Below are 24,861 nucleotides of genomic sequence, written 5' to 3'. Positions count from 1 at the left end.
CTCACATACCCTCACCCACACACCCTCTCATCTGCACACCCCCTCACCCTCACATACCCTCACACCCCTCACCCTTAAACTCACCCTCACACCCCCTCACCCTTACCCTCACTCCCCCTCACCCTTACCCACACCCTCACTCACACTCTCACCCTCAACCTCACTCTCACCCCCTCTCAACCCCCCTTTCACCTCTCACCCCCTTTCACCTCTCACCCCCTTTCACCTCTCACCCCCTTTCACCTCTCACCCCCTTTCACCTCTCACCCCCTTTCACCTCTCACCCCCTTTCACCTCTCACCCCCTTTCACCTCACACCCCCTTTCACCCTCGCACCCCTTTTTACCCTCGCACCCCCTTTCACCTTCACACACCCTCTTACCCACCCTCTCACCCTCACTTACCCCCTCACACCCCCCACACACCCTCTCACCCTCACACACCCTCTCACCCTCACACACCCTCGCACCCCCTCACCCTCGCACCCCCTCACCCTCGCACCCCCTCACCCTCGCACCCCCTCACCCTCGCACCCCCCTCACCCTCACACCCCCCTCACCCTCACACCCCCCTCACCCTCACACCCACACTCCCTCACACCCCCACTCCCTCACACACTCACACCACCACACCCTCACACCCCCACACCCTCACACCCCCTCACCCACCCTCACACCCTCACTCTCACACACCCTCACACATCCTCACCTCCCTCACCCTCACTCACCCCCTCACACACCCTCACACACCCTCTCACCCTCACACACCCTCTCACCCTCACACACCCTCTCACCCTCACACACCCTCTCACCCTCACACACCCTCTCACCCTCACACACCCTCTCACCCTCACACACCCTCTCACCCTCATACACTCTCACCCTCATACACTCTCACCCTCATACACCCTCTCAACCTCACTGTTGGACAGGCCTCGTGAAGGGCCCGCTCCCTCCCCGCATGACCGAGCCCGGACACCGGCTCTCCTGGTGCCACCCGAAGAACAACCCCGACGACCCACAGAAGCAACCCGCAACCCGTCCCCTACGGGACGCCTGCTCCCGGACATCTCTGTATCACTGGCCCGGGCCACCGTCAGCACCATTGCCCGGCCCAGCCGCCATCTTGGACACTGCACCACGAGGCCGCATGGCCTCAGCTCGACCCCAACCCTGGGCCTGGCCAGGCCCCGACATCCCGGCACCACCATCCACCCAGGAGGTGAACGGACCACTTGGCAGGTCAATGGGAGAGAGGAGTGTCGATGGCTCTCCCCCGCCAGGTGCCGATCGCCCCCAGCCTCCCCGGGCGCTGGCTCCACCCCCCTGCTGGGTGTCTGGACTCCCTCATCCCGGACCTCCCGACCTCCAAGTGCGAGGGTCCGGACATCAAAGGGCGCCAGACCTATAACTGGGACAGCTCCAGAGCAGGAAGGCAGTTGTATCCTGGAGTCGAGAGACACCGTGAAGAACTCATCCTTGACGGACTGCTGGCGCTGCCGCAGCCCTGCCTTGTGAACCATCGTCCTGCCTGCTGGCGCTGCCGCGGCTTTCTACAACCTTCATCCTCGTTGGGACCTGCTGGCGCTGCCGCGGCCCTTTGCAACCTACATCCTCGTCGGGACCTGCTGGCGCTGCCGCGGCCCTTTGCAACCTACATCCTCGTCGGGACCTGCTGGCGCTGCCGCGGCCCTTTGCAACCTACATCCTCGTCGGGACCTGCTGGCGCTGCCGCGGCCCTTTGCAACCTACATCCTCGTCGGGACCTGCTGGCGCTGCCGCGGCCCTTTGCAACCTACATCCTCGTCGGGGCCTGCTGGCGCTGCCGCGGCCCTTTGCAACCTACATCCTCATCGGGACCTGCTGGCGCTGCCGCGGCCCTCTGCAACCTACAGCCTCATCGGGACCTGCTGGCGCTGCCGCGGCCCGACCTTCTAGAACTCCGAGCTCGAGGATTGTGAGCTACCCATCACCCCACCTCAAAACCAGATCGGTACCAAGACTGTCCCGCTACCCCCTTTCCCTTCCAGAGACTAGAATTGAGAGGACCCTCGTGTCCCGATCTCACTGTACCGTGATACTTTGCTTCAAGAACTGCATATAAAAAGCGTTAACCTTATCCTTGTGTGGTGTCCATCTGTGGGGTTGGGGGGAAGTTACTTGTCTGTACGATCGCTGGAGACGGTCCTCCCCGGAGGCCTCTCCCCTTGTCCTCGGCCGACCCTCCAGGTCCCCGTCTAACACTCACACACCCTCTCATCCTCACACACCCTCTCATCCTCACACACCCTCTCATCCTCACACACCCTCTCACCCCCTCACACACCCTCTCACCCCCTCACACACCCTCTCACCCCCTCACCCACCCTCACACCCCCTCATCCTCACCCTCACACCCCCTCATCCTCACCCTCACACCCCCTCACATACCCTCACATACCCTCACCCACACACCCTCTCAACCTCACACCCCCTCACCCTCTCAACCTCACACCCCCTCACCTACCCTCACATACCCTCACCCCCCCTCACCCTCACACCCCCTCACCCTTACCCTCAACCTCACACCCCCTCACCCTTACCCTCAACCTCACACCCCCTCACCCACCCTCACTCACCCTCTCACCCTCGCACACACTCTAACCCCCTCTCACCCTCACACTCTCTAACCCCCTCTCACCCTCACACGCCCTCACCCTCACACGCCCTCACCCTCACACGCCCTCACCCTCACACGCCCTCTCACCCTCACACGCCCTCTCACCCTCACACGCCCTCTCACCCTCACACGCCCTCTCACCCTCACACGCCCCCTCACACGCCCTCTCACCCTCACACGCCCTCTCACCCTCACACGCCCTCTCACCCTCACACGCCCTCTCACCCTCACACGCCCTCTCACCCTCACACGCCCTCACCCTCACACGCCCTCTCACCCTCTCACCCTCACCCACCCTCTCGCCCTCATTTACCCCCTCACACCCTCACACCCTCTCGCCCTCACACACCCTCTCGCCCTCACACACCCTCTCGCCCTCACACACCCTCTCACCCTCACACACCCTCTCGCCCTCACACACCCTCTCGCCCTCACACACCCTCTCGCCCTCACACACCCTCTCGCCCTCACACACCCTCTCGCCCTCACACACCCTCTCGCCCTCACACACCCTCGCGCCCTCACACACCCTCGCACCCTCACACACCCTCGCACCCTCACACCCCCACTCCCTCACACCCCCACACCCCTCACCCTCACACCCCCTCACCCATCCTTACTGCCCCTCACCCTCACACATCCTCACCTCCCTCACCCCCTCATGCCCCTCACTCACTCCCTCACCCCCCTCATCCTCACACCCCCTCTCACCCTCACACCCCCTTACCCTCACCCTCACCCTCCCCCTCACCCTCACACACCCCCTCACCCTCACTCATCCTCTCACCCATGCTCACCCACCCTCTCACCCACCCTTTCACCCTCACCCACCCTTTCTCCCTCACCCTCACACACCCTCACCCACCCTCTCACCCACCCCCTCACCCACACACCCCCTCACCCTCGCACATCCCCTCACCCTCGCACATCCCCTCACCCTCGCACATCCCCTCACCCTCACACCCCCTCACACTCCCTCACACCCTTACCCTCACACCCCCTCACCCCCACACACCCCCTCACCCCCACACACCCCCTCACCCCCACACGCCCTCTCACCCCCACACGCCCTCTCACCCTCACACGCCCTCTCACCCTCACACGCCCTCTCACCCTCACACGCCCTCTCACCCTCACACGCCCTCTCACCCTCACACGCCCTCTCACCCTCACACGCCCTCTCACCCTCACACGCCCTCTCACCCTCACACGCCCTCTCACCCTCACACGCCCTCTCACCCTCACACGCCCTCTCACCCTCACACACCCTCACCCTCACACACCCTCACCCTCACACGCCCTCACCCTCTCACCCTCACACACCCTCTCACCCTCACCCACCCTCTTGCCCTCATTTACACCCTCACACCCTCACACACCCTCTCGCCCTCACACCCCCTCTCGCCCTCACACCCCCTCTCGCCCTCACACACCCTCTCGCCCTCACACACCCTCTCGCCCTCACACACCCTCTCGCCCTCACACACCCTCTCGCCCTCACACACCCTCTCGCCCTCACACACCCTCTCGCCCTCACACACCCTCTCGCCCTCACACACCCTCTCGCCCTCACACACCCTCTCGCCCTCACACACCCTCTCGCCCTCACACACCCTCGCACCCTCACACCCCCACTCCCTCACACCCCCACACCCCTCACCCTCACACCCCCTCACCCCCCCTTACTGCCCCTCACCCTCACACATCCTCACCTCCCTCACCCCCTCATGCCCCTCACTCACTCCCTCACCCCCCTCATCCTCACACCCCCTCTCACCCTCACACCCCCTTACCCTCACCCTCACCCTCCCCCTCACCCTCACACACCCCCTCACCCTCACTCATCCTCTCACCCATGCTCACCCACCCTCTCACCCACCCTTTCACCCTCACCCACCCTTTCTCCCTCACCCTCACACACCCTCACCCACCCTCTCACCCACCCCCTCACCCACACACCCCCTCACCCTCGCACATCCCCTCACCCTCGCACATCCCCTCACCCTCGCACATCCCCTCACCCTCACACCCCCTCACACTCCCTCACACCCTTACCCTCACACCCCCTCACCCCCACACACCCCCTCACCCCCACACACCCCCTCACCCCCACACGCCCTCTCACCCCCACACGCCCTCTCACCCTCACACGCCCTCTCACCCTCACACGCCCTCTCACCCTCACACGCCCTCTCACCCTCACACGCCCTCTCACCCTCACACGCCCTCTCACCCTCACACGCCCTCTCACCCTCACACGCCCTCTCACCCTCACACGCCCTCTCACCCTCACACACCCTCACCCTCACACACCCTCACCCTCACACGCCCTCACCCTCTCACCCTCACACACCCTCTCACCCTCACCCACCCTCTTGCCCTCATTTACACCCTCACACCCTCACACACCCTCTCGCCCTCACACACCCTCTCGCCCTCACACCCCCTCTCGCCCTCACACCCCCTCTCGCCCTCACACCCCCTCTCGCCCTCACACCCCCTCTCGCCCTCACACCCCCTCTCGCCCTCACACCCCCTCTCGCCCTCACACACCCTCTCGCCCTCACACCCCCTCTCGCCCTCACACACCCTCTCGCCCTCACACACCCTCTCGCCCTCACACACCCTCTCGCCCTCACACACCCTCTCGCCCTCACACACCCTCTCGCCCTCACACACCCTCTCGCCCTCACACACCCTCTCGCCCTCACACACCCTCTCGCCCTCACACACCCTCTCGCCCTCACACACCCTCTCGCCCTCACACACCCTCGCACCCTCACACCCCCACTCCCTCACACCCCCACACCCCTCACCCTCACACCCCCTCACCCCCCCTTACTGCCCCTCACCCTCACACATCCTCACCTCCCTCACCCCCTCATGCCCCTCACTCACTCCCTCACCCCCCTCATCCTCACACCCCCTCTCACCCTCACACCCCCTTACCCTCCCTCACACCCCCTTACCCTCCCTCACATCCTCAGACCCTCAGACCCTCACACCCCTCACCCTCACCCTCACCCTCACACACCCCCTCACCCTCACTCATCCTCTCACCCATGCTCACCCACCCTCTCACCCACCCTTTCACCCTCACCCACCCTTTCTCCCTCACCCTCACACACCCTCACTCACCCTCCCCCTCACCCACACACCCCCTCACCCTCGCACATCCCCTCACCCTCGCACATCCCCTCACCCCCATATTCCCTCACCCTCACACCCCCTCACACTCCCACACACCCCCTCACCCCCTCACCCCCACACCCCCCCTCACCCCCACACACCCCCTCATCCCCACACACCCCCTCACCCTCACACACCCCCTCACCCTCACACCCCCTCACCCACCCCCTCACACCCCCTCACCCCCACCCAATCACCTCCCCTGACCCTCCCTCACCCTCACACCCCTCACCCTCACACCCCCTCTCACCCTCGCACCCTCTCGCCCTTGCACCCTCGCACCCTCACACACCCTCTCACTCTCTCACCCTCACCCACCCTCACCCTCACCCACCTTCCCTCTCCCGCCCTCCCTCACCCTCCCTCACACCCTTTCCTCCTCACCCTCCCTCACACCCCCTCACACTCTCACCCCCTCACCTACTCACACCCCCTCACCCTTACATGCCCTCACTCACACACCTGCACCCCCACACACCCTTACCCTCACACACACCCTCACCCTCCCCCTCTCACACACCATCACCACTCTACCGCCCTCCCTCTACCGCCCTCCCTCTACCGCCCTCCCTCTACCGCCCTCCCTCTACCGCCCTCCCTGTACCGCCGTCCCTCTACCGCCCTCCCTCTACCACTCTACCGCCCTCACTCACTCTATCGCCCTACCTCTATCTATCGCCCTACCTCTATCTATCTATCGCCCTACCTCTATCTATCTATCGCCCTACCTCTATCTATCTATCGCCCTACCTCTATCTATCTATCGCCCTACCTCTATCTATCTATCGCCCTACCTCTATCTATCTATCGCCCTACCTCTATATCGATAGGCCTCCTTTTATCTATCCCCTCCTTCCCTCTATCGCCCTCCCTCTATCTATCGCCCTCCCTCTATCTATCGCCCTCCCTCTATCTATCGCCCTCCCTCTATCGCCCTCCCTCTATCTATCGCCCTCCCTCTCTTCCACCCACCTCCTTCTCTAACTCCCTGTTCTCTTCTCTTATCCTGTGCTGATCTGCTGTTCTCTTCCACCGCCTCTTTCTTTAACTCTCTGTTCTCTTTTGCTGATCTGCTGCTCTCTTCCGCCGCCTCCTTTTTTTAACTCCCTGGTCTCTTCTCCTGGACTGATCTGCTGCTCTCATCCACCCCACCTCCTTCTTTAACTCCCTGGTCTCTTCACCTGTGCTGAACTGCTGTTCTCTTCCACCCGCCTCCTTCTTTAGCTCCCTGTTATCTTCTCCTGTGCTGATCTGCTGATCTCGTCCATCCCAGCTCCTTCTTTAACTCCCTGTTCGCTTCTCTTCTCCTGTTCTGATCTACTGTTCTCTTTCACCCGCCTCCTTCTCTAACTCCCTGTTCTCTTCTCCTGTGCTAATATGTTGTTCTCTTCCACCAGCTTCCTTCCTTAACTCCCTGTTCTCTTCTCCTGTGCTGAACTGCTGCTCTCTTCCACCCCACCTCCTTCTTTATATCCATGTTCTCTTCACCAGTGCTGATCTGCTGCGCTCTCCCACCCTGCCTCCTTCTTTAACTCCCTGTTCTCTTCTCCTGTGCTGATCTGCTGCTCTCTTCCAACCCGCCTCCTTCTTTAACTCCCTGTTCTCTTCTCCTGTGCTGATCTGCTGCTCTCTTCCAACCGCCTTCCTCTTTAACTCCATGTTCTCTTCTGCTGCGCTGTTATGCTGCTCTCTTCCAGCCACCTCCCTCTCCAACTCCCTGTTCTCTTCTCCCAAGCTGATCTGCTGCTCTCTTCCACCCGCCTTCTTCTGTATATCCATGTTCTCTTCACCTGTGCTGATCTGCTGCTCTCTTCCACCCTACTCCTTCTTTAACTCTGTTCTTTTCTCCTGTGCTAATCTTCTGCTCTCTTCCACCCGCCTCCTTCTTTAACTCCCTGTTCTCTTCTCCTGTGCTGATCTGCTCCTCTCTTCCACCCCACCTCCTTCTTTAACTCCCTGTTCTCTTCTCTTCTCCTGTGCTGATCTGCTACTCTCTTCCACCCTCCTCCTACTTTAACTCCCTGTTCTGTTCTCCCGTGCTGATCTGCTGCTCTCTTCCACGCGCCTCCTTCTCTAACTCCCTGTTCTCTTCTCCTGTACTGATCTGCTGTTCTTTTCCACCGCCTCCTTCCGTATTCCTGGTTCTCTTCTCCTCTGCCGATCTGCTGTTCTCTTCCACCCCGCCTCCTTCTTTAACTCAGTGTTCTCTTCTCCTGTGCTGATCGGCTACTCTCATCCATCCACCTCCTTCTTTAACTCCCTGTTCACTTCCCTCGTGCTGATCTGCTGTTCTCTTCCACCCCACCTCCTTATCTAACTCCCTGTTCTATTCTCTTCTCCTGTGCTGATCTGCTGCTCTCTTCCACCCCACCTCCTTCTTTAACTCTGTTCTCTTCTGCTGTGCGGATCTGTTCCTCTCTTCCACCCACCTCCTTCTCTAACCCCTTATTCTATTCTCTTCTCCTGTGCTGATCTGCTGCTCTCTTCCACCCCACCTCCTTCTTTAACTAACTGTTCTCTTTTACTGTGCTGATCTGCTGCTCTCTTCCAGCCCACCTCCTTCTTTAACTCCCTGTTCTCTTCTCCTGTGCTGATCTGCTGCTCTCTTCCACCCGCCTCCTTCTTTAACTCCCTGTTCTCTTTTGCTGTGCTGATCTGCTGCTCTCTTCCACCCACCTCCTTCTCTAATTCCCCGTTCTCTTCTATTCTCCCGTAGTGATCTGCTGCTCTCTTCCATCGCCTCCCTCGCTAGCTTCCTGTTCTGTTCTCTTCTCCTGTGCTGATCTGCTGCTCTCTTCCACCCGCCTCCTTCTTTAACTCCCTGTTCTCTTTTGCTGTGCTGATAGGCTGCTCTCTTCCACATACATCCTTCTGTAACCGCACACACACATACATACAACCACACAAACACACACAACCACACACACACAACACCCCACACACACACACAACACCCCACACAAACATCACCCCACACAAACATCACCCCACACACAAACATCACCCCACACACAAACATCACCCCACACACAAACATCACCCCACACACAAACATCACCCCACACACAAACATCACCCCACACACAAACATCACCCCACACACAAACATCACCCCACACACAAACATCACCCCACACACAAACATCACCCCACACACAAACATCACCCCACACACAAACATCACCCCACACACAAACATCACCCCACACACAAACATCACCCCACACACAAACATCACCCCACGCACAGCCCCAACCACACAGAGCCAACCACACAGAGCCAACCACACAGAGCCAACCACACAGAGCCAACCACACAGAGCCAACCACACAGAGCCAACCACACAGAGCCAACCACACAGAGCCAACCACACAGAGCCAACCACACAGAGCCAACCACACCCACCCAACCACACACACCCAACCAACCCAACCAACCACACACACACCCAACCAACCAACCACACACACCCCCAACCAACCACACACACACACACACACCCACCCAACCAACCACACACACACACCCAACCAACCACACACACACCCAACCAACCACACACACACCCAACCAACCACACACACACCCAACCAACCACACACACACACCCACCCAACCAACCACACACACCCACCCAACCAACCACACACACACACCCAACCAACCACACACACACACCCAACCAACCACACACACACACCCAACCAACCACACACACACACCCAACCAACCACACACACACACCCAACCAACCACACACACACACCCAACCAACCACACACACACACACACACCCACACAACCACACACACACACACACACCCAACCAACCACACACACACACACACACACACCCAACCAACCACACACACACACACACACACACCCAACCAACCACACACACACACACCCAACCAACCACACACACACACCCAACCAACCACACACACACACCCAACCAACCACACACACACACCCACACACACCCACACAACCACACACACACACACACACACACCCAACCAACCACACACACACACACACACACACCCAACCAACCACACACACACACACACACACACCCAACCAACCACACACACACACACACACCCAACCAACCACACACACACACACCCAACCAACCACACACACACACACACCCAACCAACCACACACACACACACACACACCCAACCAACCACACACACACACACACACACCCAACCAACCACACACACACACCCAACCAACCACACACAACCAACCACACACACCTATCTATCGCCCTCACTCTATCTATTTATCTTTCGCTCTCACTCTATCTATCTTTCTCCCTCACTCTAATTATCTTTCGCCCTCACTCTAATTATCTTTCGCCCCCCCCCCCCTCTAATTATCTTTCGCCCCCCCTCTAGCGGCCCCAGATCATCAGACAGGCCAGTTCATGGACCTGTTTCAGAAAGAATTTGAAAACCTGGTTGTTTCCTAGGATGGAAAACTAGTTCTTTCACTGCCTATTACGGGCTGGTAACGTGCTGACCATCACCATTTCTAAAAGCGCCAGGATACCCGTAGGGTGACAGTTTTTGCTCTATATAAGTGATTTTTACATTACATTACATCTTTCGCCCTCCCTCTAGCTATCTTTTGCCCTCCCTCTAGCTATCTATCGCACTCACTCTATCTATTACATCACCACAGCATCACTCAGGGGTACCACAGCATCACTAAGGGGCACTACAACATCACTATGCGCCATCACCGCATCACTGAACGCCACAGCATCACTCGTCGCCACCACAACATCACTCAGCACCAACACAGCATCAATCTGTGCAACCATTCAACAACAACTGGTTCAAATATTTTCTCTCAATGTTTCAAGCTTTATTACAAATGTCATAAAAAGATGTTAATATTTCACTTCTGTTCTTGGATTTTCGTCACAATAAAATACACTGAACATAATCTTCACAAAAGTTTAAGCTATTGCCATTATAAATTACAATAACTTTTACTTAAGTATTAATTATTTAGAAAAATTAAAAGCCATTGTTATTTGTAGTATCAATACATCTAAGTCACATAAATACAAAACATGTTGCATTACAAATGCTATAGGTGTCACATTTGCAAACAATAAAAGTATTGGCATTGTAAACGGCAAAGCTATTAATTTCGGTATTTTCAAAACCAACACATAAATAACAAAATGTGTCATTTACAAGACAAATAGCTCAAACTTTACTAATGCAAGACCTATTGCATTGCAAATGCTTGTTGTTAACAATCTTAGTAAACTGTTAGATAATTTATTTTCCCCTTGCACCTTTGCAGTATGTAGATGAGCTTAATGTGTTATCAATGAATTGTACATGTTTAATATATTTATAACATTATTCATATTCTTACTTTGCTCTGCATTTGTATGAAATACTCTGTCTACCAATTATCCACTTCTTTAAATCATTCTGATACAGACAGGCCATGTTTGCACTGCACAAAACTACAATGCGTACAAAATTTGCAAATAATGAGAATATGTACTAAGGTCTCTACTTCTGATACACAAAAGTGAAGTAATATAGAGTCATTCAGATGGTTTCCTCTTCTTGATGATTTAATCTAAGGCTTGAATGTATCCAAAACAGATAGAAAAACTCAATATAGAATATAGTAATCAATGATTTTAATAAGTTTGCCCTCAGTCTGTCTCCTGGTCTATTGTTGTTTGTTCTTTGTTAGACCTGCTCTGCCTGCTATCCAATGGATATTCTCCGAGACCAGCTGGAAGATATGCTGCCTGTCCTAGAAGATCTCATTCAGAAATGCGACTTTTTGGGTGAGAGATACCCGACCATTTTATCTACAAGTGCTTGCTAGCAATGGGATCCGCAGTTTTCACCTCGGTTTAACTAGTAGCACAGCTTTCATTTGAATGCTGTATTAATTCATAGAATTGATGTGTTGATCTACTGTGCCATGAATAACGGGTGGCCTTTCTTGCAGCGCTGGATATGGAATTCACTGGCCTTCATTCTCTTGCACATGGTAAACAGCCAAGGTGAGTTACTAATTAATATATTGCACACTTTGAAGTGAAGTGAGTGCTACAACCATTCAAATCTCCTGCAAGTACTCATTGATGTAGGATGGGTTAAGGATGGGTGATGTAACATGGTCTGCCTTCAAAGATTACACAACTGTGATCCAAATTCTTAATGTAAAGTATAACTGTATAGATTATTGCTCTAATTTTAGAGTGCATGTACAATGCAGTTTAGCAGATGGTGTTGTTGAAACTGCTGTTGATGCACAAACTGTCCATAAGCCTACAGCTCAAAGAATCACACCCTTTCTTCAACTGCATCTGACCTCTATCAGACTGGAATAAATGAGTGCTCTTTCTAGCATTTTCCTGTTAGGCCTTGTGCTTCATCCTAGACGAATCGCCGCCAGTTTCACCTATGCATTTTGAAACCAGTCTCTGCTTTCTTCTGAGGCTCATTGCATCCTCCCACCCCTGTACTGATGACATTCAGTTCTTTGAACACCCCACAAGCAAATCCCTGAAAACCTGATGTCCACTATCAGATTTTTTACAAAACCAAAGTCCCTGAATCGCAGTTACTGAAACAGCGCTAATGTTCCTCAACACCATACAATTCTAACCAGTCTACTCACCGAAGATCAACCAGTCCCTTCAGGTACCAAGGTTAAAATCCAAATGTTCAACCAAAAAACAACTCTACTAAGCCCAAACAATCAATTAATAATCAAAACAATTACACTCACCAATTCATGATTTTATTCTGTTGCAAGGATCCTGCTCATACACAGAACTGTGCACAGAGACCTAGGACATCAGAGAATTGTGGTGTACCAGAAACTCACCTCAGTACCTAGAAAAATCCCAACCAGCTAGCATCAGTGTCACATTAGCTCTTCGTCATATAGCAAATTAACCAATGATTAGACAACCTAGAACATGCAACTTAGTACAGACTCAGGAATGGTGGGAAGTAAGAACACTCTTTCGTTATACTCTCATACCAGTCCACAACAGGAGTAAATAAGAGTCATGGTAAGGTTAAAATATTTATTTTAACGACGTGATCTCCAATGCAGTATCTTATCCAACATAAGCAGACATATGATTAGAAATAATTTGATCAGCATTGTTTCAATTCCCTAAAATACAAAAGGAGAAATCCTATTACAATGATGGTGAAAACAGGTCTTATAGTGCTTGGTTTTAACACCCTCCCTATATAGGAACTATGTTTATAAGCTAAAGAAGGTCTCTTAGGGTTGTTTGGGGGACCCCATTACCTTTCCGCTCAGTATGAGTAAATCGTATCCGGACCGGCGAAAGCTTTCTGGATCCCTGGAAACGGAAAATCTTCCAAGTGTGTGAAATTATGGCAACTGTGCAATAATAAGGGCGCCAGAATCTCAGTTGGCTCACAGCTGCCAAATTGTTGTGTCTAAAATCGTTATTCGATCATGTCGAACAACATCTACCCTGTTATGTTAACCTTGACAGCTTCAGCACTCACTGTGCAGACTAGGGGCACGATGGAAGTCTAGAGATGTCGAAAACAAACCTTTTTTCACGTGTAGACCTTCACGAAGCCTAACTTACAAAAACAGCTATATGCAGTGTCGTGTGCAAAAGGTAAAATGACGTTTAAACTTCTAAAAAGCCATGCTAACATAACATGCATGCAAAGCAGGCCTTAGGCCACGCTACACCCTCCCTGGATCGGAGAACACACAATAAACGGGGAAATGTAAAAACTTTTATACGTTAGTGGAAAAAATTCACGACTCCAGTACATGTCTTTGAAGTAGAAAAAAAGTCTTCCTTCAATCCAACAGTGTATAGGCACTGTATGTCGCAACTGCCTCCAACAGGAAGTCGTTGTCCTCATGCATGAACATTTCAGCCATCCAATCAAGTAATGGAAATGAACATACATGTTCCACAATAGCCCGAGCCTCTAGCATGATCAGAGGACAAATCCGGCTTTCTTCAATATAACTGCGCACCAGAAAGTCATTGGCCGCAGTCCATATGTTGCATTTGCCCAGGACCCCATGAGCAGCTGTGCAGGCCCTAACCCCGAAACCAGAACAATCTATTTCATGAGCCAGTAAGGGACTCAGTAGATTAAAATCCAGGTCACAAGGCACCGTGTTGCAGAGACACAAATCCAGGGCCCATTCAAATCCAGGCAATGGAAAACGGGCTGTACGCAAGTAAAGTAAGAAAACCGGAAAGATAAACCATACGCCACACTCAGTCGCCAGAGGTAGCGAACCATAGAATTCTAGCAACCGGTTACGAAGCTGGAGCAGCCGGGGCAGATCGTCGTGGGCACAAAATGTGATTCCATTTTGGAGTAAACAAATCAATAGCAGTACGTCTCCTCCCAAAGCGAGAATTAACGGGAAACCGCCGAAGACACTCGATAAAATCTAATTAAAAAATGCTGGTATCACACCAAATATAGCTAGGAACGAGGTCACAAGGCCAGAACCTACTACTTTAAAAAAGTTTGCCAGGCCTGTGGTAGATGAGGCATTAAAGATTGTGTTAATCAAAGCCCCGAGCTGCAGTGGCAGATCTGTATTTAATAAGGCATGTACCTCAGTACGGGTGTTTGCAACGTGAAGGACGAATGTTTCACGCGCAAATGTAAGGGTGACTTCCTTCTGGGACAGAATAGGTCTTATTCGACTCATTTTGTTGAACTCTGCTTTCAAGGTCGGAATAGAAGGCCAGATGGTTACATCGAGCATCCCATGTGGAGGAGGAAAAAGAACATTTTTACAGCAAACACGTTGGAAAACAGTAACGATGTATGGAATGCCCACAAGCATACCACAGCAATCTTCATTATTTAATAACAAATAAGTACTGTTTGCAAGCAACGTGAACGTTGGTGTAATAGCAGAGGTGGGGGTGCCTTTCAAAACACTTGCAAGATTAGGTGCTGTAACATTACAAGAACCATGCAAATGCAGATTTCTACAGACTAAAGAGTGATCTGGCGTGGAAGTGCAGTCTTCACCGTTTCAATACACTTCTTTCCCTTCCCTCAAGCACCTAAATATAAATGGGAGATTTCACACTTCATGTAGAAACGCGTTACCGCAAGGCTCAAATCTGCCTACGGCATTGTGCTTAATGCAAGGCTCAAATTTAAACAGAGGGAAAGGTAGAGGTATTAACCCATGGATAAGCCAAACTGTCGAATTCGACTCTGCCACCGAAAATGGTAATGGTTCCAGTTTTTCAATATGCAGCAGTGAAAATGTGGCATCTTTCACCTATGATCATGCCCTCCCAGTCACTGTGTAACTCACTGAATTAGTTTTTTATCGACAACGTTGTACAAATAAAAGAACACATTCCTCCCCCATCAAACCCTTCACTAGATTGCTCTTCACCACAGAACACCCAGTGCCTTATTCACATCCCGGAGCTAACTAGTGAGTCCCTCTCCCCGCTTCTTAAGCGTGTTAAATCAGGGTCTCCATCCGACACTTGTCCGGCCCGCATTCTGGCCCAGGTGTTCTTGGCCTGTCCTGCTCCCGCCCTCACTGTCTTAAATGACTTTCTCTAAAGGCCTAGTCCCCACTGCATTTAAATCTGCCACCATCATCCCCATTTTAAAGAAGCCCGGGGCTGACCCTTCTTCCTTAGTCAATTACCGTCCCATATCCCTGCTCCCCTACTTGGGAAAGGTGGCTGAGGCGCATGTTTCTCAGGTGCTGATCTCCTTTATAGAGGACAGTAATTACCTGGCCTCATGCCAAGCTGGCTTCCGTCCACGACACTCAACCGAGAAGGTGGTGATCTCAGTCATGGACCAACTTAGGGAGGGACTCGACGCCAACACCCCCAAGATCCTGGTCCTATTGGAGTTATCCGCCGCCTTTGACACTGTGGATCATGACATTCTTTTATCACGTGTCAGGACGGCGGGGATAGGGGGATCAGCATTAGCTTGGGTCGAGTCCTTCCTGATGGACCGCACTCAGACTGTTCATTTAGGCACCTTCTCGGCTCCTCTGCGTAATGTCAACTGTGGTGATCCCCAGGGGTCTGCTCTTTCCCCTCTATTATTTAATCTTTATGTCCTTCCACTGGTGTTTGCTTTACAGAACATGGAGGTCACTGTATATAACTATGCAGATGATCTACAACTCATTTTTTATCTTTCGTCCCCTTCAGGAGTTGGCAGTTTCCAGTCCGTCATGCTATTTATCCGAGACTGGATGAACATCAATCAGTTAAAACTTAATCCGGATAAAACCGAACTTGTGGCGACGGGCGGTGCTGCCAACCCCTGGTCTCCCTCCTTTTGGCCCCTCTCACTTGGGTCCCCTCCTCTCCCTTCTTGTTCAGTTAAAACACTTGGGATCACGCTTAATAATCAATTAACTCTTCACTCACACATCAACTCGGTGGTTTCTTCCTGTTTTTTTACACTACGAGTTATTCGGAAAGTTGCCAGGTTTTTTTCCACCTCTGCACTAAAGCTGATCCTAATGGCCATGGTCCTGTCAAAGATTGACTATGGCAACATCATCTATAATGGAGCTCCTGCTTATGCCCCGCAGCGCCTACAGTTGGTACAGAATCAGGCGGCCCACCTGGTTTTAGTTTATCCAGACCCCTCTGCTTAGGAGCCTACACTGGTTGCCTATAAAACAACGGGCCAGGTTCAAGTTGGGGTGTTTGACTTTTCAAGCAAGAGCGGGCACTGCCCCTGCGTTTATCAACTCGGCAATCTCTCCCTATGTTCCCTCTAGGGACCTTCACTCCTCCAGCCTGGCCTTACTAACTACGCCTCGCTTTAAAAAGAAACGGTCAGGGGGGCAGAAGTTTGCTGTACTTGCACCCACTTTTTGGAATGACCTTCCCCTACCTTTAAGACTCTCCTCTTCTTATATGGAGTTTCGGAGGTCACTAAAAACGCTCCTATTCCAGCAGGCTTTCGGCACCTAGTTCTCTTTTTTGTTCTCACTCAGGGACCTCACCAGCGCATGAAACTGATTCAGTGTACGTGCTCTTTATAAGTCTTTTTAAATTCAAATTCAAATTTCATTAACATAAATTGTTGTTTAACAGTCAAATTAAAATGCAAAAATAAAGATGTCGTGTTCATGTAATCCCAAGGCACCTTCCCAGATTTCAATGTTTGAAGAGTCCATGCAGACTGCATATTGGAACGTAATTGATTTTGTCCATGGTACAGAACTGCAACTTCTTCTTGTACAATATCAACAACTGTTGAAACAGTATTATTTATCGTGTAAATACGGGAAGAAAGTTTGTTAATGCTATTATCTACAACGGCAAGCACTTTTTCTAAATTGGCCTGATCTATAGCTCTGAGCCTAGAAGCAACTTCAATCTGGGACAGTTTCCAAACTTCATTATAAACAGCATATATTCATCTTTTCGATCTGCCTGCTGCAGGACCTTATACAAAATCATTCAAATCAACGGCGTCAGTTAATTTGAATAAATGCAACTTAACGGATGCTAAGGTGGAGTGTTTGAGCCAACTCTGACACAATTTGCCTACAGAATAGGTGGTGAACGAATGTTGACTCTGAAAATGGGAATCTACTCTAACCTCTGTATAGCTAGGGGTCAGAAAACGATGTTGGCAGGAATCTGCACTTTTTTGCTATAGCAACCAGACCTCGGGAATAATGCTAGAAACATTAAAAGAGGAATTTCTCAACAGGGCTTGTATATCACTTAGGGAAGAACTGGTATAATTATTCCAATGGGGAAATTCACCCAAATTAGGAAATGAAGGAGCACTTAATTTTTTTAGAAGTAGCCAATCTAAAGCAGGTTGTTTGTGAAATAGAATCATTCAAAAACAGCATATGGTTTGGGATGAGGCATGCACGATGCAAAGCCTCAGTGCCTCAAACAGATTTAAGATCAACAGTATCTTTCCACAGTTCATAGCCCCCAACAGCCAACTGGTCAATAAAGGACTTTGAATACAGTAATTTTGTGTTGGTAAGTCTACCCTTGGAAGAGGACTTCTTAGTCATCTTAAAATAAAATGTATCCGGGTTTGATTGATCAAAATCAGTAAAATAAAACATTTTCAAAAGTCTTGGAACGGCCTTCAACAGGTGCGGGACAATTTTCCCACTGTGTGTAGTTAACCACATTTCTAAATGTATTTGTCTTATGCAGAAAGTGATTGCCAAAATGCTGGTAGCAGAATAAATCACCATAGTTTGCAGACTCTAGGTATAAATCTTCAGCATCAAAAGCAGCATAATATTTCAAATCAGAAAATAGAGCCTCTACGGCTTGGACGTCCCAATCATCAGAGCAAATATTTTGTTTAACCACATTCCCCCATAGAAACACGGAGTACAAATGGGAACATTAATAACCTCTGTGGGCCCATGAATATGGAACTTAACAGCATCCCATACAATCCCATCTAAAACGGGCCAAGCAGTTATATTCCCAAATGTCTGGTCTATCTTCATAATGTGTGAAGAGGAGACGGGAGCCAAAGTTCCATCAGTTAGTCTAATTGAAGTTCTTTCTTGAACGTAGTGTCCATTCACAATATGAAAAAAATAAACCACAAATCCGATGGACATGAATGAAAAAATCGAACAAAGCACCAACCAAATATAAGCCCAAGGGGGAATCAAAAAATGTTTTTTACACCAGGTAGCAAAAATCGAAACTTTTGAAGAGGACTTTGATGAGGTCCAGCCAGTGTCAAAAGAAAAACGTGATTGATTAGCCACACTGGTCTCCAAGTCAGGCATAGACAAGTTAGTGGGGTAAGTATATTCAGTATCATCAAGAGGATCACTAGCAAGTGGATTCAATAAAGGATTCTCGACTGTATTCATCTGAATTGCTGTAGATTCTACCTCGCACCTAGTGGAGCCCGCAACTGTGGAGGACGCTGCCTGAGCTTACCCGTGCCTGACCGCTGATTCTGACGCTGCATCTCGCCGCACCCGCTTCGCGGGTGCAGCTTCGCGTCTCTGGACTCTGGGAGGTGTTCTTGTTGCCTGTGTTGTGGTGCTGCAGACCGTGGAGGAGAAGGAGCAGGCTGACTGAACACCGCAGGGACTCTGTTATCCAGGTGTCCCTGCGAGACCTCAAACACCTGGTCTGCGTTCATTGCTCGGCCCCGCCCACTGGTCACCACGCGGCCTATTTAGTTGTCTTGTCCACGCTGCGCGGGAGCGCGCCGGGCTAAGCCTGGGGAAAGGGCGGGCCCTCTGTGGCCAGAGGAGGCTGGGCTGGGCCATACTATTGTCATCTGCACCCCGGGAAAAACAACGCCGCTGCAATCCATAACTCTGGACTGAACTACATCTATCTGTATGTTTTAACATCTTCATATAATTCCTTGTTTGCTATTATATCATTGTGCAATTTTGTAGCATATACAACTTAGCCCATTAAGCTTATTAGCGACCACGAACAATGTCTCCAAAGGGCGCAAAGGCAGATAAGGGTAGGATATTCCTAGAGGGAGGGTCTCTAAGGGGCACGATTGAGCAGTACCTTACAAAAGCTGCTTCAGCGCTTGGCCAAGAGATTGAAATGGCGGAGCGCCGTCTATCCACAGAGCTCCAGAACAGACGCTCTTCGCTAGGTCTAATTGAACTAGCCACAACCCCTAATTTGAATAGTAGGAAGACAACACCTGCCAATAATGACATCAGTATTCCCTCTATCTTTTGCAACGCTACCACACTATCGGAGACTAGTACCCCCTATAGCAATAGGAATTCCAGCATAGATCCCTCAGTAGGAATGATCCCTGAGGAATCTCTGATACTTCATCCCCTAATGTCTGTTCCAAAGACTAATCTGCAACCTTCATCCCAGAATTAAAACCGGGGATAAAGGAAGGTACACTGACCTAAAAAAACAAAGTGATTCATTGGTTAGTGAATAATAGACCACTACCTCCCAATATCAATGGGGACATTTTAAATGTGAGAAGGCTTGGGTGGGTAGGCCAGAGGCCGAAAGACACGTAGGGAGACTCAGTAATCATTAATTTCAGGGACCAAAGGGTCATCTCATACCTAAATGATTGGTACCAGGTGTATGGGACCGGTGGAGAGGGGATAAGGATACAAGACTTGAGCTATTTTTATCCCAGGTCTCTAATACCACGGCAACCTAGGATGTGCAAGCCACATTATTATAATACAGGGAGGGACAGCTTTTAAAATCTAAACATCAAACAGATTTACCCCCTTTGTAGGCTTGGATGTGGTTGATTGACTCACCAACTCATCACCTACGGCTCTAAGTGGAATAGAAGTAGCAAACACACTGAACATCCCTATGAGCCCACTACCATCTAGTTCACATCCAAAAAGTAGCAGCACCGTTACTAGCTGGAAGGGTACTCCTGAAGATTAAATCATTGTTCAGCCCCCCACATTTGATATTGAATCAAATGGGGTTGGGGAGGGCAAACCAGGTATAATTCGTATCCTCTCCTGGAACATTGCAGGCCTCAAAAAGAAACTGGATATTCCAGATTGCCATGAATTTATTGATAAACATGAGACCTGCATGTTCCAGGAGACGTGGAGCTTGGTACCCTTGTATAAGTCTGGTTACACCACGTTCTTCATCCCTGCCGTAACGCAAGGCTTGGGTCGTCCATCAGGGGGTCTACATAGATGGATCAAGATATCAATTAACTTGGATATCTCTGTCCATAATGTAAATTCAGAGGACATCCTACACTTATCCTTTAAAGGACCCCTGAATGGCAATAGAGTTGATCTTTTCAATATATATGCCAGAGGAAGCCCAAGCAATCAAAACTCGAGCACAGTTCTATCTCTGGAAACGGCTTTAGCAGTTATCCCTCCACGTTCCAATATCATCTTAGGAGGTGATTTAAATTGCACGTATGAACCCTTAAGTAAGGAAGATCTTCTGCTGGGGACTAGTGAGGAAGATATGAAATACTCTATCCCTCTATTAAACCGGAGTCCTATTAAAAGATGGACGGTCAGGGCCCTACAGATTAATGCACTGACACTAGAATACAACCTCCGGGCACTTAACGGGAGAACAACTTCGGACCCCGAGGGGGCTATGACATTTAACAGGCTGAATGGCCCCTCTCGCATTGATTATATCATCTTAGATGTAAGATTATGGGGGAACGTGATAGATATGGAGGTTAAACAGATGCCCGACAGTGACCATAATCCACTTTGCGCTGGCATTAGATGGGAAGTTAAAGGGAAGCCCATAAATCCTCTTCCTTCCACAAAAGCAGCAGTCCCATCTAACTGCAATCGCAGGTTAAAATGGCACAAGGTGGCATGTCAGGAGGAAACACTGTCTAATATATCTCTCCAGGTGTCATCTAAGACAGTGGAACCCTCCCTTCTTAACCCCATGCTTAATTCTATGCCGGGGCTCGATCTCAGTGAATCTTATAAGGCCTTTATAGATATCATAGGCTCCCATTTTAAAATTGAGGGGACCAGAGGTAGGAAAAATCTTGCATATAAAAGTGGTAATCCCTGGTTCACCGCAGAATGCAGAGAAAGGAGAAAAGCCATCTCTATAGCCCTACGGAAAAAAGATCCTTTGGCCGTAAGGTTAGCGAGACGGGAATATGGAAACATCACGGCATCTGCAAAACTGGCATGGGAGGAGGATCACTGGCAGAAACTCAGGAAGGCGGCCTTTTTAAAAGACTCTACTCTCTTCTGGGATTTAATAAACAAACTAACCAGAAGGGGAACTGACTCCGTCCCAAATAATATAACTGAAAAACAATGGTTTTCCCACTTTTTAAATCTGTACAGCTATGAGGATGGTCCGGAGCATATTCCGGGTGTCCAACCAGACCCCGAGCCAGAGAGCACGGCTCTTGAAATTGATTACCCCGTTACACTCTTGGAGGTTCAGGCTGCCATTAATAGCATAGCCCCTGGAAAGGCTGCTGGGCCGGATGGTGTATCTGGCGATTTAATTCTATATGACCCCATTGTTTTGGCTAACCTCATTTTACACATGATGAATCTCCTGCTACAGGGCCATACAGTCCCAGATTCCTGGAAAGGAGCTGAAGTGGTCGCAATACTTAAGAAGGGGGCGAGAGAGGATCCTGCCAACTACAGACCAATAAGCTTAATTGATGTAATTCAAAAGGTGTTTGGCAGGGTCTTGATCTCTAGAATGGTGGCTTGGTTAGAGGAGGGAGACATATTAACGCACCTACAAGCTGGATTTAGGCAGAAAATAGGTACAATGGACCAGGTTTTCAGATTTACAGCAACATACTGGAAAACTAGGTCCATTGGCAAGGGGTCGTTGTATCTGGCCTTTATTGACCTTAAAACTGCTTTCGATCTTGTACGGCGTGCCAAATTGTGGCAGGTGCTGCATGATATGGGCCTACCGCGACACCTCCAAGAATTAATCAAAAGGCTGCACGATGGTACCTATGCGAGGATCAGATAGGGGAATGCAGGAGAACTGACAGAGGGAATACCAGTACAGAGGGGGGTCTGCCAGGGATGTGTGATGGCTCCCACCCTGTTCTCCCTCTTTATAAATGGGGTGGCAGACCATTTGAGGGAGGACCCAGTGGATGCCCCCACCCTGGCGGGTGAAAAGATACCGACCCTCCTCTTTGCAGACAATACCCTCCTTATGTCTAAAACCCCCTCTGGTCTCCAGAAACTATTAAATAGGTTTAGTACCTTTTGTGAAGAACGTGGGCTCACAATTAATACAATTAACACCTCCAAAACTAAATTGATGGTGCTGTCTGGCATTAAAAAAGCTAGGAAGATTAATGTTTCCCTTAATGGCACTTTATTAGAGGAAGTGGAAGCCTGTGACTACCTGGGAGTCAGGATACATTTCTAAATGAAGTGGGACTCCCACGTAGCTAAAATGCTTTTAAGCTTCAAGAGAGTGGCGGAAGCTATCTCTAGAGATCATCGTGCGACCTCTAGCAGACCCATCAGCCCTGCTTTAGCAGTCTGATGGCAAGGCCTTGGCTGCTGCAACATACGGGTCGGAACTCTGGGGCTTCGACAGAGTCCCAGATCTGGTTAAAGCAGAGAATAAGTTCCTGAGAGAGTTAGTCTGTCTCCCCATTTCCACTCCCTTAAAACCATTACTCCACGAAATGGGTCGCCGCTCCTTTAAAGACATTGTTGGCCTTTGGCCTTTTTTTATTGGGTACGCCTTAGGACACCGGAGCTTGCCAACTATGCTGCTGTCCTTGATGATCTTATTACTGTGAATTCCCCAATGAAGATTGGCTGGCTGAAAAAACTGAGGGACCTGGCGATCAATTTGGGACTAAGGAAAGAGTGGATCTCTCAGTTACCACCCCCAAAGGAAACCACTGGGAGTGGATTCAAGCTAGAGTCATGAGAAATCCAAAGGGGGCCTCTTAACTGACCAGTTCTTGGACCATAAGCCTGAGAGGAAGCTAGAACCCTTTCTCGATTCCATTAGTAATCCGAGAGACAGAACATTGTTTTTGAAATTGAGATATGGAACCCTACCCTTGAATGCCTTTACTAGAAACTGGAGAGGATCCTCTCACCATCAAGTTACCTGTCCGGGGTGTGCAAATCCCACTGAGAACTTGGCTCACTTCTTGTCTGCCTGCAGGGCGTACAGGGGTCCCAGAAGAAGATGGATAAGACCAGTGTGTAGAGAACTGGGAACAAGGCATTATTCAGTGGCCCTCCACATTTTAACAACAGATACCACATCTATGATGGTAATTTGCGGAGTTGCAAAATATCTGGGGAAAGCATGGCAAATACGTACAAAGCTTGCTCAACTGAGAATGGGGTAGGACATCAGGTGGTATAACTGTCATTATATTAACTAGCATTTTATTAATTAGCATCTCTTTTAAACAAACTAGACATGACCTCTTTTTACCATTGACGTGTATTTTAATTGGCTTTTAAACCTGCTTTTCGCTTTTATATCCTGTAACTTGTTTTTATCCAATTTTACCTTCAGTGATGAATTTGTATTTACTTTTATGATACTCTGTTATCGAAATAAAGTATTACAACGTATTCATCTGAATGGCGATATCAGGCCCGATGGCGGGATCCGGGGCCAAAACAGAGTGTCGCACCATTGCTGGACACGAGACCGCAGGTGATATACTATGAAGAACCAGCCACCCTGTGTAGTTTGACATTGTCAATGGAGTTGTACCTGTTCCCCTTTCGCCCAGGAAGAGGAGGTAAAATGACTGTTCTTGTACTCTGCACGCCAAGCGCAGGAACTGGAGCTCGATAGAAGGGACCGAATTCCTTCTTGTTCTCGATTCTCTCAGACCAGTTCGCCAACTTGGTGTAGCTAGCCGAGTACCGGAATCTGCAAAGCAGCATTCGATGTGGAGGGCAAATGTTCCTTTGCAAGCCTGTCTCTGGTCTTTTGTAGATTCTGTAAAACATTAGAACGTTCATCTACGTCAAAGGATGCCGCCGCCATGTCTAGTCCCTCAAAGGCCGGAACAAACATTTTGATGCCAAAGAGCATTTCATATGGGGTCCACCCACCCAGAGACCTTCTAGGGAGATTATTTAATGCACGTTGTACGCTATTGAGGTGGGTTAGCCAGTCTCGGCCAGTACCTAATACCTTAGCTGTCAAGGATTGCTTTAAGTCACAGTTCATCCGCTCCACAACACTATTGCCCTCAGGCCGGTATAGAGATGAAAATTTGACCTGGACCCCCAAGGAACTCATGGCATCCTTGTATGCCTTAGAGGCAAAAGCTGGACCCTGGTCCGAATGGAAGGTACTGCACGCAAACATTCCCACAAAGACACGCAAATCCCTTGCGACAGTTCTGTAATCAGCACTACGTTGTGGCCACAACCACACAACGTGTGCACAAATCAACTGCAACTAAGATGTACTTATACGCAGTATCAGATGAGAAAGGACTGCTG

At 50.4% G+C, this 24,861-nt stretch overlaps 1 protein-coding gene across 1 annotated transcript in view; it reads left to right on the top strand.

Moving 5' to 3' along the window:
- Positions 1 to 24,861, top strand: part of PNLDC1 (PARN like ribonuclease domain containing exonuclease 1) — a 338,277-nt gene that overhangs the window by 24,343 nt on the left and 289,073 nt on the right. The window contains exons 2-3 of the mRNA XM_086953672.1: positions 11,593 to 11,689; positions 11,857 to 11,911. Coding sequence (XP_086809798.1) covers positions 11,614 to 11,689; positions 11,857 to 11,911 — 131 coding nt within the window. The 5' untranslated portion in view covers positions 11,593 to 11,613. The remainder of the gene's footprint in view (positions 1 to 11,592; positions 11,690 to 11,856; positions 11,912 to 24,861) is intronic.

Source organism: Lissotriton vulgaris, chromosome 1_2 (genome assembly GCF_964263255.1).
Source record: "Lissotriton vulgaris chromosome 1_2, aLisVul1.2, whole genome shotgun sequence".
Taxonomy (NCBI): domain Eukaryota; kingdom Metazoa; phylum Chordata; class Amphibia; order Caudata; family Salamandridae; genus Lissotriton; species Lissotriton vulgaris.
Note: the sequence above shows the minus strand (reverse complement) of the source record. Positions and strands in the feature narration are given on the sequence as shown.